Raw genomic sequence first — 16,443 nt, 5'->3', positions numbered from 1 at the left:
CTTGTGTTATAAAGAAACTCTTGTAATCTGCTAAACCAACTTCTCTTTTTGTCACACCCGGTTGATGACAGATCTTCTTAGTTTTCGTGCTAATAACGTGTTATATAATATAAAAGTAGAGAGAGTAAGAAAGAACTTAAGATTTAATGTTTATTGATGTCACAAGATAATGTGGCTTCTAAAACATAGGTTACTTGAAGTGAAAAGCCAAGAGTTTGTGTCAATTAATGGGGTAAAGGTGAAAGGTCAAAGGACATCTAGAAAGTTAAGAGTCATGCAATAATATCATAACAATATATTTATTTTCTCGATTCTTCGATCTTCATCAAAAATATTTAGGAAATCATATAATTTAAGTCAATATTTGCTCCTTTGTTTTGTAAGATTTTAATGTTTAACTTGTTTCTCCTATAAATCTACACTGTAGTGCTTGCTATATAATACAATGAACTTGCAAAAACATTATGGTAGAAATATATAACCGGATGCAAATTTAAACAGTGTTACCTTCCCTTCATCAATCAGCTCCTTGAATACCAAGAGCTGCTCAACAAACGGTATACTTGGCCTCCACTTCAGAGGGTCATAAAAAAATTCACTGAATAATGCCACATAGCGATCGGGCCTATAACGAAACAGTAAAGATATGTACTCCCTCCGTCCCTAAAAACATTTCTATTTATATTTGACACGTTTGTCAATACACACTTTTGATTGTTAATCTTTAATTTGGTAATAGTATTAAATATAAAAATTTCATTATATTAAAGTACTCATAAATATGAATCCAACCATTGTTAAAAGTACACTATATTCTATTAAAAGTATTACATTTAATAGAAAAATATTGAAGTCTCAAAAATTGAAAAAATAAATAAATTATGAATCAAAAATATCTTACCCGAATTTAATCCAAACCAAATTTTTTCTGATATTAATTCAAATTTTATCCGAATTAGACCCTAACCGAATCTATCCGATTCGACCCGAATAATTTTCAAATATATCATAATCCAAAACTGGACCAGATCCGAAACAATGCAACCCTGAACCGATGCCATTATCCAAATTGCGCCGTTTAAAAAGAACTGTTTGAGTGAATTATGTAGATGGGTCAGTTTTGGATTTAACGGGTCGGACTCACTTTTCTTTAGCGGGTCACTTTCTCTTTTCATGAAGTAGCAGATCCTTCATACCATCAGGTATGGCAGGTAGAGAAGAGAGCAGATCCTTTGTACCATCAGGTTATCAATTTCTTTTAACATTTTTATTTTCTTTTTCAGTTATTAATATTATTTTATCTTTTTCAAGTAAATTGTTTTGTTATGAGGCTTGTTCATCTGTCTATTCAACATAATTGTGTTCTAAATTATCACCAACAAGACTTATTAGTGTCTATCTGCAATAATTGTAACTCAAATGAGGAAAAGTCTTATTATTGACATGGTACAAAAGTCTCAAATGAGGAAAAGTCAGAAAAATGAATGGAAGATGCAATGTAATTACTCATATTAACTCTTTAAAAGTTGAGTTCATACTCGTTATCTTCCCTGTAAATTTCCTATGGATGCCTCAATACTAGTTGTTTTAGTTTGGGCTCTGCCTCTACTTGCTATACTTGCCATCATCATCCGTATCGTTTTCGTTTCCAGGAAAAAGCACCTGCATTCTTCCGAAGATATTACTAGTAATGTCCAACCAACCGACCCTTCTTCGTGTTCCTCCTCTTCTTCTTCAGCTCCGCCTACGTGGGACGTGTTCTTGAGCTTTTACGGAAAGGACACTCGCAACGGCTTTACTTCACATCTTTACTCTGCTTTGGATCAACAAGGAATTCTTACTTTTAGAGATGATCCTGCTCTTGACAAGGGACAAGAGATTTCATCTGGACTGCTTGAAGCAATTAAACATTCCAAGATTTTCATCATTGTTCTCTCGGAGAATTATGCTCGTTCGCCATGGTGCCTTAATGAGCTTGTACAGATTCTTAAATGCAAGACAACAGAATTTCAGGTGATTCCTGTATTTTTCTATGTTGATCCAACAGATGTTCGCTACCAGAAAGGGAGTTTTCGGGAAGCTCTTGATGGCCATAAGAGGCGTCATTCTGTTGCTATGATTGAAAAGTGGAAATCAGCTCTTTCTGAAATTGCTGCGCTATCAGGACACCATCTCAGGAAAGAAGCAAACAAGTACGTCCCTTCATTATTTTAATTTTAAAACAGTATTCTTTTTGTTGTCAACAAGTTACAATCCAAGTACCTAACTACTTCAGAAATTTCGAAGATAATAAGTATTTGATCATTAGGTAAATAGATAACAAGGCATTTTACCAGAGACTAAGAAACTAATTAAAGTCCTGTACTGGATTTTTTCTTTCTAATTTTAAGAAAAGAATCTGATAGAATTAAAATTCTGTGAATAAAAAACAGGAATGAATCTGACACCATTCAAGATATTGTGAGGAATGTGGCAACAAGGGCCTATACAACAGTATCACACCAGGAAAAGTATCTGTTTGGGATAGATTCTGCTGTTGAACAGATATATAAAAAACTAAACATGGATCATAATGATGTACGTGTCCTTGGTATTTGTGGTATGGGAGGAATTGGGAAAACTACAATTGCCAAAGCTTTCTACGACAAGTATTCTCACATATTTGATGTTAGCTGCTTTAATGAAAATGTTAGACATTATTCACAAGGCGGTAGTTCTTTACTCCCTTTACTCAAGCAACTCTTGATCGACCTCCTTGCAAAGAATGATTGTAAGGTTTTTGATGTTGAAAGTAGAATAAGCAAATTGAAGCAAATTCTTTATTTTAAGAAAGCTCTCGTCATTCTGGATGATTTGGACCAATCAAACTATTCAGAATTGCTAGCAAGCCTAGGTGACTTGTTTTCGGCTGGAAGTAGAGTTATCATTACAACAAGAGATACAAACTTGCTTAATAAAATTGAAGCGGATACATCAAAAGTAGATATGTACATGGTGCCGCCACTAGATCAGATTGATTCATTAGAGCTCTTTAGCTATCATGCTTTCCGTAAACCAGTGCCACCAGAAAATTTCAAGGAGCTCTCCCTGAGCTTTGTAACTTATGCCGGGGGTCTTCCATTAGCTCTCAAGGTTTTGGGTTCGTCTTTACTCGGCAGGACTTGTGAGTTTTGGAAAGCTAAACTTGAAAAAGTTAAAGAAATCCCAGAAAATGACATACATAAAATCCTTAGATTGAGCTACGATGAATTAGAAGATGAGACGGAGAAGACAATCTTCCTTGATATTGCATTCTTCTTTGTTGGAAAGAACAAAGATGAGGCTGTTCAGATATTCAATTCTTGTGATTTCCATCCGGATGTTGGCATACCAGTTCTAGTGGACAGATGTCTAATGACCATTGATACAGATAATAAGTTCCAGATGCATAATCTTATTCAAGACATGGGAAGAAAACTTGGAAGGCGGACACGCTTGATTTTGCGAGGAAATGTATGGGATGATTTGCAAAATCTGGAGGTAATTAAAATGCAAACTCTGTTATGTTTAGTCTTAATTATCACATGACATAACAATTGGCAATAAAATGCAATGAGTTGGGTTAACTTATCTTGGTATCTTAGGATCTATAATTATGTAATTACAGAAAAAGTAGTGTGATCTCCTTTTTTGTATGCAATGCCTTTGTTCTCAATTAATACCCTGGGTGCAAGACAGAGACTGGTGAACCTTTACATGATGGTTTCCAAAAATCTCATGTTAGATTTATTATCTATGTGATCGTGACATATGTGATTTTCCTAAGAAAAAACTTAAGTGTTACATGTTAGATTATGACAAAAAAGTGTTACATGTTAGATTTAACAATGTCTAAATTGAATGATTGACGGAAAGGTTTGTGTGTCATAATCGCTCAAACAAATAAGAAAAAGATTTGGGTCGTTTAGCGTTTATTTCTTAACTTTTATATCGTCTTACTTAAGTTTTTTTTTTCTCCATTGACAAAATCAGGAAAAAAGTGATATTGAAGGTCTCATTTTAGATTTCAGGACTTCCGGATATGGACAAGCAAGTGCTGAAAGAATGCCCAAACTGAGGCTTCTTCAAATAATAGGTGAACCCGATATTAAAGGAAATTTTAAAAATTTATTTCCTAATTTGAGGTGCATTACATGGCATTCTTGTCCGTGGACGCATATACCTTCAACATTTTGTCCACCTAAGCTGGTCTTCTTTGATATGCCTTCAAGTAAATTCAAGATTTTGTGGAAGGGGTCAACGGTACATTCCCTCCTAATATATTTCTATTTTCATTTATTATTTGTAATTTTTTAGTTGTTTTAGTTAATTATTTTTTCTATTTAGAAGAAAGATTCTAATTAAATATTTTATTAAAAAATAGAAAAAGAAATTCAAATATCTAAAAATATGTTTTCTCGAACACTTTATCATGAAAAACAATTTAACCCAATTTGTATGTAAAAAAATGAAAAGAAATGATATTGAAAAACTTGTTTCGTAAATGTATTGATAATACTAATATATTTTGAATATTTGTTGCTAACTTAATTGTTTGAACAGCCCATGATGAATTATCTGACTTGTTTGGATCTGAGGAACTGCCGTAATTTAAAACGATTACCTGAGTCGTTGGGTGATATGAAGGCCTTGAAGAACATTGATGCAAGTGGGACCGCAATTGAAAAACTGCCAGATTCAATTACTCAGTTGAAGGGATTGGTTGACTTAAATTTGTACAATTGCAAGAAGCTAAGAAAGTTACCTGAAGATTTTGGAAATATGGAAGGCTTAGAGATATTTGATGCAAGTCTTTCTGCAATTGAACAACTGCCAGATTCGTTTGGGGGCCTCGTCAATTTGGTTGAACTGTATTTGGCCTATTGCAAAAAGCTTAGAAATCTTCCAAATAGTATCTGTAAGCTCAAGTTGCTTGAAGTACTAGATCTGAGCTCCTCTTCAAACCTGGAGCAATTGCCTGAGCAATTGGGGAACATGCAATCTTTAGAAACGGTGCATGCATCTTACACAGCAATTGAACAAGTGCCAGATTCTATTGGACTGCTTGGTAGGTTAAAATCGTTGTATTTTACAGATTGCAAGAAGCTTAAATTTGTGCCTGAAAGTATCTGGAATCTTACCTCAGTTGAAGATTTAACTCTTAACCCAGGGGAGACGGGTAAAATCAGTTTACCTGATTCAGTAAAAAATATGAACAATTTAAGAGAGTTGAAACTGCGTTGTAATGTAAGATTATGCGTGCCTATGATTTTATGTTTCTCTTCTTTGGAAAGGTTAACTCTTACTGATCAGGGACCGATTCTCTCTTCGGCCAAACCATTCAGCCTTTCTAAGCTTTTCAACCTACGATCTCTTACACTGAATAACTGTACAAGTCTGGGGTCCTCCCTTCCGGAACTTCCTTTATGATACCAATGTACCAAAGCTTAGAGGCCTTCTGGTACAAGTTTTACATAACAAATGCAGACTGTTATCTTTCGACAAGAATTTGGACTTCCTATTCATCTGTGGTTAGTGTTTGGTTAACGACCTATTTTATTTCATCCACTTAACAGCCTCATGTGGCACTGATATGACCTTGGTGCTTCTGATGCACTTGTGACCAAGTCAATTTCTTTTTTTGAAGTCTTGTGACCAAGACATTAGATCCTCCACTATTTGTTGCTTGAAATAGTCATCCTTTAGCCGTCTAGCTAATGACAACATATCAATATAGTGCTGCAGCTTTTGTTATATGTTCCACAAATCTGTCATCTAATCTTTATCATTCATTTATGTACACAGTTTAGAAAGCTTGTTTCTAAACGCCGTCAATGTTTTCATTACATAATCATCCCATCAAGATAATTGAGAATACATGAGGTGCTGTTGTTGAATATACTTTAATCTACTATATAACTATCTTTATTGTTTTTGTACTGCAGGTAAGACCGGACTGGGAAGATGTGAAGGTTGATATTATGTACAAGGCCTTGAAATATAAATTCTCGATTTACCCGCACTTAAATTCTATACTGCTATCAACATCGGGATCTGTTCTAGTAGAAGCTTCACCTCATGATCTCTTCTGGGGAGGAGGCCGAGAAGGCGAAGGCATGAATTATCTGGGCAGGCTCCTGATGCAGTTAAGATCAGAGTTTCTTGGTGAGATTCCATCAAGTGGTAGCTCTATAGTTCAAGCTGAAAGAGAAAATGAAGCAAGAAATTGAGCCTGTAAGCTGTGTTATTTGTTTAAATCATTGTTTGATAATAGTCACCATCTTTTGTCATATTTCCAGTAAAACAAAGATGTGGAATTTACGGTTCATGGATGTAATTCTCCTTAATAAAATGATACCTTCAGTACCTGCTCATTTAAGATTCAAAAAGTGGCGATTAGAGGCAGACTAGTTGAGTACTTTGAGGTTCTTGGAGCTTTACATGTAGAGATTCATTTGTTCTTTGTATCTCTACATGTCATCAGGACTTGGAAGATTTCAAATAGCAGCCCACAAATACATTGTAGACTTGGTAGATATTCAATATTCGGACTTTTCTGCTTATGTTTGAAGTTTAGTTGCTCTCCTGATTGAGCTACACTACTAATACAGATTGAATGTATACTATCTGAAATATATCAGGAATTTAGGGGAGGCGAAGGACCCCTTTGAACCCCTAGATCCGCCTCTGCTGTCACTTCAAGAACCAAAAATCAGTGTGCAAAATTAATTATTTCCCCGTTTGGTCTGAGCTTCATCTTATACCTTATTAATAAGTAATCGATAAACATATCTATACTAAAAAAAGCTTAAACATTTTCCGGATAGCATATGGAGTCTTACATCCCTTGCATATCACGATCAAATATATAGAGTTGGAATATTTGAGTCTGTGATGTAATATAAGAATATGGCTCCCTGTGATTCTCAGTTTCTCTTCTTTAAAAAGGTTGACTCTTAGAGATGAGGGACAGGGTTTCGCCTCTCAATGAAATCGTGTAGCCTTTCTAAGCTTTTTGAACTACAATATCCTACATTGGAAAATTGTACGAATCTCAGATCCTTTCCTGAACTTCCTCCAAATCTTACTGTCCTAAATTTGTGTACGCATTGAATACTACAACAGTTACCCGATATATCCAGATTAAAATAATTGAAGAAATTGTATATGGAGAAATACATCAGCTTGCGATCACTTCCGCCACTTCCTCCTCGTTTACAATCACTTGAAGCTCATAAATGCACAAGCCTGCATAATCTACCAGATCTGTCGATGTTGAAAGAAATAACCTCCTTAAGTACCGCAATCTGAATTTTTTTAGTTTGAAACAAAGTTCCCTACAGCCTACAGGTTGGTGTTGGCCTCTCTCCTTTTTTCGCTCTCAATGACAGAAAATCAATCTTTAATCAGTCTATTAACACTTTTTATGTTACAGGTAGGACGAGACAACTTCTCTTCATTTACAGCCAATCTTCCAAACAGGGAGGTTGCAGACTTGGAAGATAGATTTTTAGGTGTTGCGCTCTGGATTGTTCATTTACGTCTCGTTTTCGTTTCCAGGAAAAAGCACCTGCATTCTTCCGAAGATATTACTAGTAATGTCCAACCAACCGACCCTTCTTCGTGTTCCTCCTCTTCTTCTTCAGCTCCGCCTAAGTGGGACGTGTTCTTGAGCTTTTACGGAAAGGACACTCGCAGAGGCTTTACTTCACATCTTTACTCTGCTTTGGATCAACAAGGAATTCTTACCTTCAGAGATGATCCTGCTCTTGACAAGGGACAAGAAATTTCTTCTGCACTACTTGAAGCAATTAAACAATCGAAGATTTTCATCGTTGTTCTCTCGGAGAACTATGCTCGTTCGCCATGGTGCCTTAATGAGCTCGTACAGATCCTTAAATGCAAGACAACACAAATTCAGGTGATTCCTGTATTTTACTATGTTGATCCATCAGATGTTCGACACCAGAAGGGGAGTTTCAGGGAAGCTCTTAATGGCCATAGAAAGCGTCATTCCGTTGATATGATCGAGAAGTGGACATCAGCTCTTTCTGAAATTGCTGCACTATCAGGACACCGTCTCAGGAAAGAAGCGAATGAGTATGTCCCTTTATTTTTAAATATTGAAATAGTATTTTTTTTCTTCGTTGTCCAGGGGTTACTAATGTCATTATAAGTCCATCTACCTAATCATGATTGTTTTTATACAATTAGGAAGCGAATATTCTAATATCAAGTTAATCATAAGAAACTAAGCTCTCTGTTTTGAGGGGGGAGGGAATCCTACTTCAATGAATTTGTGTTTCCTTCTTGCATTTATTACAAACGTGTGACAGAGAAAAGTTACAATTTTAAATTTTGTTCAAAACAGGAAAGAATCAGAAATCATTCAAAAAATTGTAGGGGATGTGGCATCACGAGCATCTACAACTGTGTTACACCAAGAGAAAAATCTATTTGGGATAGATTCTGCTGTCGAAGAAATATATCAATTACTAAGCATGGAGTCTGATGCTGTACGTGCCATTGGTATCTGTGGGATGGGCGGAATTGGGAAGACTACAATTGCTAAAGCTTTCTACAACAGATACTGTAACAAATTCGATATTAGCTGCTTTAGCGTAAATGTTAAACAACATTCACAAGGTGGTAGTTCTCTACTTCAATTACTTCAGCAACTATTGATTGATCTTCTCCGAAAAAAGGATTATAAGATTCCTGATGTTGAAAGTGGAATTAGAAAACTGACACACATTCTTCATTCTAAGAGAGCTCTCATCGTTCTGGATGATTTGGACTGTGCAAACTATTCAGAATTGCTTGCGAGCATAGGCAACTTGTTTCCAGCTGGAAGTAAAATTATCATCACGACAAGAGATGCAAATCTGCTAAATAAATTAAAAGCAGATATATCAGAAGTTGATACATACATGGTGAAGACACTAGGAGAAATTGAGTCCTTGGAGCTTTTCAGCTATCACGCTTTTAGAAAATCAGTGCCGCCTGAAAGTTTCAAGGAGCTCTCCCTAAACTTTGTAACTCATGCCGGTGGTCTTCCATTAGCTCTTAAGGTGTTGGGGTCATCTTTACTGGGTAGGACGGATGAGTCATTCTGGAAAGAAAAGCTTGAAAAAGTTAAAGCAATCCCGGAGAATGATATACAGAAAATCCTTCAACTGAGCTACGATGAATTAGAGGATGAGACGCAGAAGAAAATTTTCCTCGATATTGCTTTCTTTGTCGGAAAGGACAAAGATGAGGCTACTGATGTTTTCAAATCTTGTGATTTCTTTCCTGGTGTTGGAATTCAAAATCTAGTGGACAGATGTCTAGTGACAATTGATGAAGATAATACGTTACAGATGCATAATCTTATCCAAGACATGGGAAGGGAACTTGGGAAGACTACACGCTTGTTCTTGAGAGGAAATGCCTGGAAGAGCTTGCAAAATCCAGAGGTAATCAATTCAAATGAAAATACTATTAAACGCTAAAATGAACAACTCACATTCATTATCAGGAACTTTTCTTAATATTTATGATATATTTCATGATCACAGTTTTTATATATTTCATTCATTATTGATGAACTTATCAGGGAAAAAATAATGTTGAAGGCCTTATACTAGACTTGACAACTTCCACAAACAAGCAAATGAGTACAGTAATATTCCAAAGGATGCACAACTTGAGATTACTTCAAATAATTGATGCAAATGATATTACAGGAAGTTTTGAAAATTTACTTCCCAAATTAAGATGCATTAGGTGGCATTATTGTCCGTGGAAGTATTTGTCTTCTACCTTTTGTCCAGAAGATCTCGTCTCCTTTGACATGTCAGGTGGTAAATTCAAAAGATTATGGAAAGGACCAAAGGTAGGTAAATACAACAGTTAGTATTCTGTATTCTATATTTCTTTCCTGGTCTTTAATATATTTACAAAATATATATATTTATACATCACTATTTCAATTAAACTCTTCTAATTTTTTTTTTAAAGTATTTGTTGAAGTTTAATAAAGAAAACTACGAAAAATTAATTAGTATATCATATACATTTCATAGACAATTTAATGTACAAAAAATCTATACAATTATATAATAGACGAAATATTGAAAGTTTGGTCGTCCGTACCTCTTTTTTGGCACACGATGATTTTACCAAACTACCCTTACTTAAAAATTCTTATAATTTTGGATTAATATTTAATAGGGATAATTAATTCTAACATCCCTGAACTATAGGCATTTTTTTTCTAGGTCCCTGAACTATAAATGTAAATTCACAAGTAATTCAACTTTTGATTTTTTCCTATCGCGGTCCTTCCGTTAAAATCTAAGTAATACCGTTAGTTTTTCAGTAACGTGACAAATTTTTTAAGAATATTTTTAAAGTTTCAGATAATCAAAGGCAACTTTGAAGGTGATTTTGATGTCCAAATTCGAAGTTTGAGTAACCAAAACGCTCATTTTTCAATCCTCTACCCATCTAAACCATCAAAATTCTGTTTGGAAAACTTTTAATTTTTGAATGGAACTAGGGTTTTAATTAGATTATTTTTCAGTGATTTTGACGTTATTGATGGATAGAGTATTGAAAAACGAGCGATTTGGTTGCTCAAGCTTTAAGTTTGAAAACTGGAATAATTTTCAAAATTGTCTTTGATTCTTCGGACCTTCAAGAATGTTTTTCGGAACGGCGTCAATATGATTTTAACGGAAGGACTCCGATGAGAAAAACTCAAAAGTTGAATTACTTATAAATTTATATTTATAGTTCAGGGATTTATATTTAAGGACGTTAGAATTAATTTTCCCTATTTAATATTACAAAATCTGGTGATAAAAAAGAGGAGCATCCTTTGAACCCGATTAAAATCCTTAATCCTGCAGACTTCTTCGAGTTTACAGATGTATAATACTCCCTCCATCTCATATTATGTGTCTTGTGTTGACTAATATGTGATCAAATTGACCAAGTTTTGATCGATAATTACGACAATTTTATGTATTATTTTTAAAAAACTAGAAATACATTTGAAAGAGAATTAAATATATTTTTTAATGATACTAATTTTAAAAATTATCTAATTATATATATTAAGCGTAATTTGCAGTCAAAATTTAAATAATTTGACTGTTGACTAGTCATGACACATAATATGAGATGGAGGGAGTATGTATAATGGTACATGCGAATATGGGCCAAGTTGCCATGTTAGTCAGAGAGACAAAGTCTGGTGTACTAAGATTTTAAAATTATATTTATAACACTATCTATACTTATTTACTTATATTATTTTATACCATCAATTTTATTATATCAATATATATATATATATATTAAAAATTTGATTTTCAGTTATTTATTAATAATATCATTATTAGTTATTACTAATATTTAATCTGTTACCCTTTCAACTAAAAAATTATTTATCTTTTTTAACAAAAACACGTTACTTTTTATATTTATTGCAACTAAAACACTTTCTTTCTCGAAAATATTACGGGCAAGTATATTTAATAAAATAAAATAATAAAATAATAATTAATTATCTTTTATGACTAAAATAAATTACCTTTTCTATTTAACCTAACTAAGCCCCCTTCTTTTACAAAAATAACATGGACAATTTCAATTAATAAAATAAAATAACTATTTTAGGTAATTTTTAGCTTTAATTACTTGGCCTTTTATTATAATTTTTAATTTAAATACTCCAAGAGTTATTTAATTTACAAAGTAGAAATCTATAGTTGGGCTTTATTGACTTTTTAGTTGTGTGAAACAGCCCATCAAACAGATGAATTATCTCACTTGTTTGAATCTGAGCAAATGCTCTGATTTAAAACGATTACCTGATTCGTTGGGTGATATGAAGGCCTTGAAGAAGATTGATGCAAGTTGGACCGCAATTGAGAAACTGCCTGATTCAATTACTAAATTAAAGGGGTTGATTACATTGAAATTTTACAAATGCAAGAAGCTAAGAAAGTTACCTCAAGATATTGGGAATATGCAAGGCTTAGAGTATTTTGATGCACGTTTAACTGCAATTGAACAACTGCCAGATTCGTTTGGGGGCCTCGTCAATTTGGTTGAACTGGATTTGGCCTATTGCAAAAAGCTTAGAAATCTTCCAAATAGTATATGTAAGCTCAAGTTGCTTAAGGGACTATATTTGAGCTGTTGTTCAAACCTGGAGCAATTGCCTGAGCAATTGGGGAAGATGCAATCTTTAGAATACCTGTCTGCAGCTAACACAGCAATTGAACAACTGCCAGATTCTATTGAACTGCTGGGTAAGTTAAAAAGGTTGTATTTTACAGATTGCAAGAAGCTTAAATTTGTGCCTGCAAGTATCTGGAATCTTACCTCAGTTGAAGATTTAAGTCTTCACCCAGGGGAGACAGATGAAATCAGTTTGCCTGATTCAGTAAAAGATATGAACAAGTTATGGAATCTGAACCTGACTTGTAATGTAAGATTATGCCTGCCTATGATTTTATGTTTCCCTTCTTTGCAAATGTTAACTCTTACTGACGACGGACCGGTTCTCTCTTCGGCAATACCATTCAGCCTTTCTAAGCTTTTCAACCTACGATCTCTTACACTGAATAACTGTACAAGTCTTGGGTCCTCCCTTCCGGAACTTCCTTTGAATTTAAGAAATTTGAACATATATAATCACACGTCACTAGAACAACTACCTGATTTATCGAGCTTAGGAAAGTGTGTACACTTGAATATAAAGGGATGCATCAACCTTCAATCAATTTCGTTACTCCCTTCTCATCTTATATTACTTATCATTGAAAAATGCACAAGCCTACGAGATGTACCAGATCTGTCAATGTTGAAGGAATTGGAACGATTGAGTTTTCGCGGGTGCAACAATCTGAAATCAAGAAGTTTGGAACAGAGTTTCCTTGAGGTTTGTTGCTGTTGGTCTCACAATGACACACAATCACACTTGTATATACTTACATTTTGATTTTATGTTACAGGTTAAACGACCATTTAAAGCTGATCTACCAAACACAGAGGTAGCAGAATGGTTCAACTATAAAAGCAGTGGGCATACAGTCTCTTTTCTTGTCCCGCCAAACTTCTCAGGTCTTGCACTCTGGGTTGTGTATACATGCAAACCCAGCAAACAGAAACAGAAGTGGGCAAACTTGAGAGCTGTTATTAGGAATGACACGGATGGTATAACAGAGAAATATCTTTTTGATGTACAACCCGTAGTCGGTGAATTACATGGCATTCTTGTCCGTGGACGCATATACCTTTTACATTTTGTCCACCTAAACTTGTCTCCTTCGATATGCCTTCAAGCAAATTCAAGATTTTGTGGAAGGGGCCAACGGTACTTTCTCTCCTAATATATTTCTATTTTCATTTATCATTTGTAATTTTTTAGTTGTTTTAGTTAATTTTTTTTTCTATTTAGAAGAAAGATTCTAATTAAAGATTTTATTAAAAAAAATAGAAAAAGAAATTCAAATATCTAAAAATATGTTTTTCAAACACTTTATCATGGAAAACAATTTAACCCAATTTGTATGTTAAAAAAATTGAAAAGGAAATTAATTGAAAATTTGGTATCGTAAATGTATTGATAATACTAATATATTTTGAATATTTGCTAATGACTTAATTGTTTGAACAGTCCATCAAACAGATGAATTATCTGACTTGTTTGTATCAAACAGATGAGTTATTTACTTTACAAAATAATTAACTATTAAAATTCTATTCAAAAGGACTATAACTATTTTAGCTAATTTTATTTTTAATTACTTGGTCTTCTATTATAATTTTTAATCTAAATACTCCAAGAGTTATTTAATTTACAAAGTAGAAATTTATATTTGGGCTTTATTGACTTTTTAGTTGTGTGAAACAGCCCATCAAACAGATGAATTATCTGACTTGTTTGAATCTGAGGAACTGCCGTGGTTTAAAACGATTACCTGAGTCGTTGGGTGATATGAAGGCCTTGATGAAAATTGATGCAAGTTGGACCGCAATTGAGAAACTGCCAGATTCAATTACTCAATTAAAGGGATTGATTAGATTAGTATTAAACAGATGCAAGAAGCTTAGAAAGTTACCTCAAGATATTGGGAACATGCAAGGCTTAGAGTATTTTGAGGCAGGTGATTCTGCAATTGAACAACTGCCAGATTCGTTTGGGGGCCTCGTCAATTTGGTTGTACTGTATTTGTCCGATTGCAAAAAGCTTAGAAATCTTCCAAATAGTATATGTAAGCTCAAGTTGCTTAAACGACTAGATCTGGACCAGTGTTCAAACCTGGAGCAATTGCCTGAGCAATTGGGGAAGATGCAATGTTTAGAAACGCTATATGCATCTGACACAGCAATTGAACAAGTGCCAGATTCTATTGGACTGCTGGGTCGGTTAAAATGGTTGGATTTTAGAGATTGCAAGAAGCTTAAATTTGTGCCTGAAAGTATCTGGAATCTTACCTCAGTTGAAGATTTAAGTCTTCACCCAGGGGAGACAGCTGAAATCAGTTTGCATGATTCAGCAAAAGATATGAACAAGTTAAGTGAGTTGTACCTGCGTTGTAATGTAAGATTATGCCTGCCTATGATTCTATGTTTCTCTTCTTTGCAAAGCTTAACACTTACTGACGAGGGACAGATTCTCTCTTCGGCAAAACCATTCAGCTTTTCTAAGCTTTTCAACCTAGAATATCTTTCATTGTATAACTGTACAAGTCTTGGGTCCTCCCTTCCGGGGCTTCCTTTGAATCTAGAAGAGTTGAACATATATAATCACACATCACTAGAACAACTACCTGATTTATCGAGCTTAGGAAAGTTGCGACACTTGAATATACAGGGATGCATCAACCTTCAATCAATCTCGTTACTCCCTTCTCATCTTGAATCCCTTGTCATTGAAGAATGCACAAGCCTACGAGATGTACCAGATCTGTCGATGTTGAAGGAATTGGAACGATTGAGTTTTACCGGGTGCAACAATCTGAAATCAATAAGTTTGGAACAGAGTTTCCTTCAGGTTTGCTGCTGTTGGTCTCACAATGTCACACAATCACACTTCTATATACTTACATTTTGATTTTATGTTACTGGGTAAACGACCGTTTAAAGCTCATCTACCAAACACGGAGGTTGCAGAATGGTTCAACTATAAAAGCAGTTGGCATACAGTCTCTTTTGTTATTGGATCGAACTTCTTAGGTCTTGCACTCTGGGTTGTGTACACATGCAAAGCCTGTAGTACAGAGAACTGGTGGGACTCACCCTACATGACAGCTGTTATTAGGAATGAAACGGAGGGTATAACAGAGAAATATTCTTTATATGTACAACCCCTAGTCGGTGAAGCACAGTCAACGGTCAAATGCATACGGAACCTCTTAGTGAAAAGTGGAGATATAATCAAGGTTTCTTTTTCAAGCTTATTGTATTTTCCTTATGAAGAAATTCCTATCGGAGAAGCGAAGGTCAACATGTGCGGGGTTCATGTGATGGAAGATAGACCCCAACTTCAGTTCATTAAAAACAATTACCGATTACTCAATTTTGTACATAAATTTCAATTTATTTGATTTTCATCCACTGTATTAAATATATAAAGCCAAATAGAAAATTAAGGGGCATATTTGAAATGATTAATAATATACATTATGTAATAATTTATTCTAAATGTATATTTGATCAATTTCTTTGCCTCTTTGAACTTACAAGAGACTAACCTTATAAGTTGCTGATTAATATTTAGTCTATTCGCTTATGGTTTTGTACTATTTATTTTGTGCTTTTTCCGGTTAACTGTAGACAAGACGTTCCCGCGTTTTTTAGTCCCTTCTCAATATTGATGAAACGTTTCTATGCAAGTTTTTGATCAATTACGTTAAGTGATTGATGAATTTCTCCAGAGAAAATTTCCAAGATTAGTTGTTGAAAGTTACTACTCTATAGAACACAGCTAGGCGCTTGATGTTGTGGTACCTCCTTGCTGTATCTTTTCAAACTTCTATTTTACATTTTTTATAATTATTATCGCATTCATAAGTTGTTTCTTAATGGTGCCTTTTGTTGGAGACATCCACCTTTTTACTGCACAAGAATTGTGTTTGTGGTCTGAATTATATAGCTTTAAACATATTCAGAAGAACATAAGCTTGAGTAGTTTAATTTCACCGTTCAAGCTTTCTCTTTCAACTTGGCCATTTGTTTTTATATTCAAAAAAACATAGACTTATACTCAACTGAACACTTTTCTGGGTTTCTTACAAATATTGGTCAATATAATTAGGTTTAATATTTGGTCAGTTTCAATGAACTGGTCAATGGCAGTATATTCTCAAATATGCCAGACTTGAATGGAACTTTGAGGAGTAGAATACAGAGATGATCTTGCAC

At 34.3% G+C, this 16,443-nt stretch overlaps 2 protein-coding genes across 9 annotated transcripts in view; both read left to right on the top strand.

Moving 5' to 3' along the window:
• Positions 1-16,443, top strand: part of LOC141721665 (TMV resistance protein N-like) — a 64,024-nt gene that overhangs the window by 34,506 nt on the left and 13,075 nt on the right. Inside the window, exons 1-7 of one of the 6 annotated variants that reach the window (XM_074524685.1) lie at positions 6,118-6,252; positions 7,454-8,118; positions 8,390-9,476; positions 9,617-9,895; positions 11,813-12,955; positions 13,029-13,390; positions 13,931-14,088. The exons of 1 other annotated variant lie outside the window; for it this stretch is intronic. In XM_074524685.1, coding sequence (XP_074380786.1) covers positions 6,232-6,252; positions 7,454-8,118; positions 8,390-9,476; positions 9,617-9,895; positions 11,813-12,955; positions 13,029-13,390; positions 13,931-13,946 — 3,573 coding nt within the window. In that variant the 5' untranslated portion in view covers positions 6,118-6,231 and the 3' untranslated portion in view covers positions 13,947-14,088. Of the gene's footprint in view, positions 1-6,117; positions 6,253-7,453; positions 8,119-8,389; positions 9,477-9,616; positions 9,896-11,812; positions 15,695-16,443 lie in introns of those variants that run through there. 4 more of the 6 variants (XM_074524686.1, XM_074524690.1, XM_074524689.1 and 1 more) reach the window with 4 other exon arrangements.
• LOC141721669 (disease resistance protein Roq1-like) lies at positions 1,463-6,386 on the top strand. 3 transcript variants are annotated; one of them, XR_012574813.1, is made up of 5 exons: positions 1,463-2,192; positions 2,433-3,519; positions 4,012-4,281; positions 4,582-5,549; positions 5,964-6,386. XR_012574813.1 is itself a non-coding variant. In XM_074524694.1 (5 exons), exons 1-5 carry the CDS (start codon positions 1,564-1,566, stop codon positions 5,993-5,995), a joined length of 2,523 nt encoding a protein of 840 aa, XP_074380795.1. In that variant the 5' UTR covers positions 1,467-1,563; the 3' UTR covers positions 5,996-6,386. The 3 variants fall into 3 exon arrangements, 2 of the variants coding, with proteins under 2 accessions (XP_074380794.1, XP_074380795.1); XM_074524694.1 differs by having other exon boundaries at positions 1,467-2,192; positions 4,582-5,086; XM_074524693.1 differs by having other exon boundaries at positions 4,582-6,386.

This window comes from Apium graveolens, chromosome 4, assembly GCF_009905375.1.
Source record: "Apium graveolens cultivar Ventura chromosome 4, ASM990537v1, whole genome shotgun sequence".
Lineage (NCBI taxonomy): Eukaryota > Viridiplantae > Streptophyta > Magnoliopsida > Apiales > Apiaceae > Apium > Apium graveolens.
This window is presented reverse-complemented; position numbering and strand designations above follow the sequence as displayed.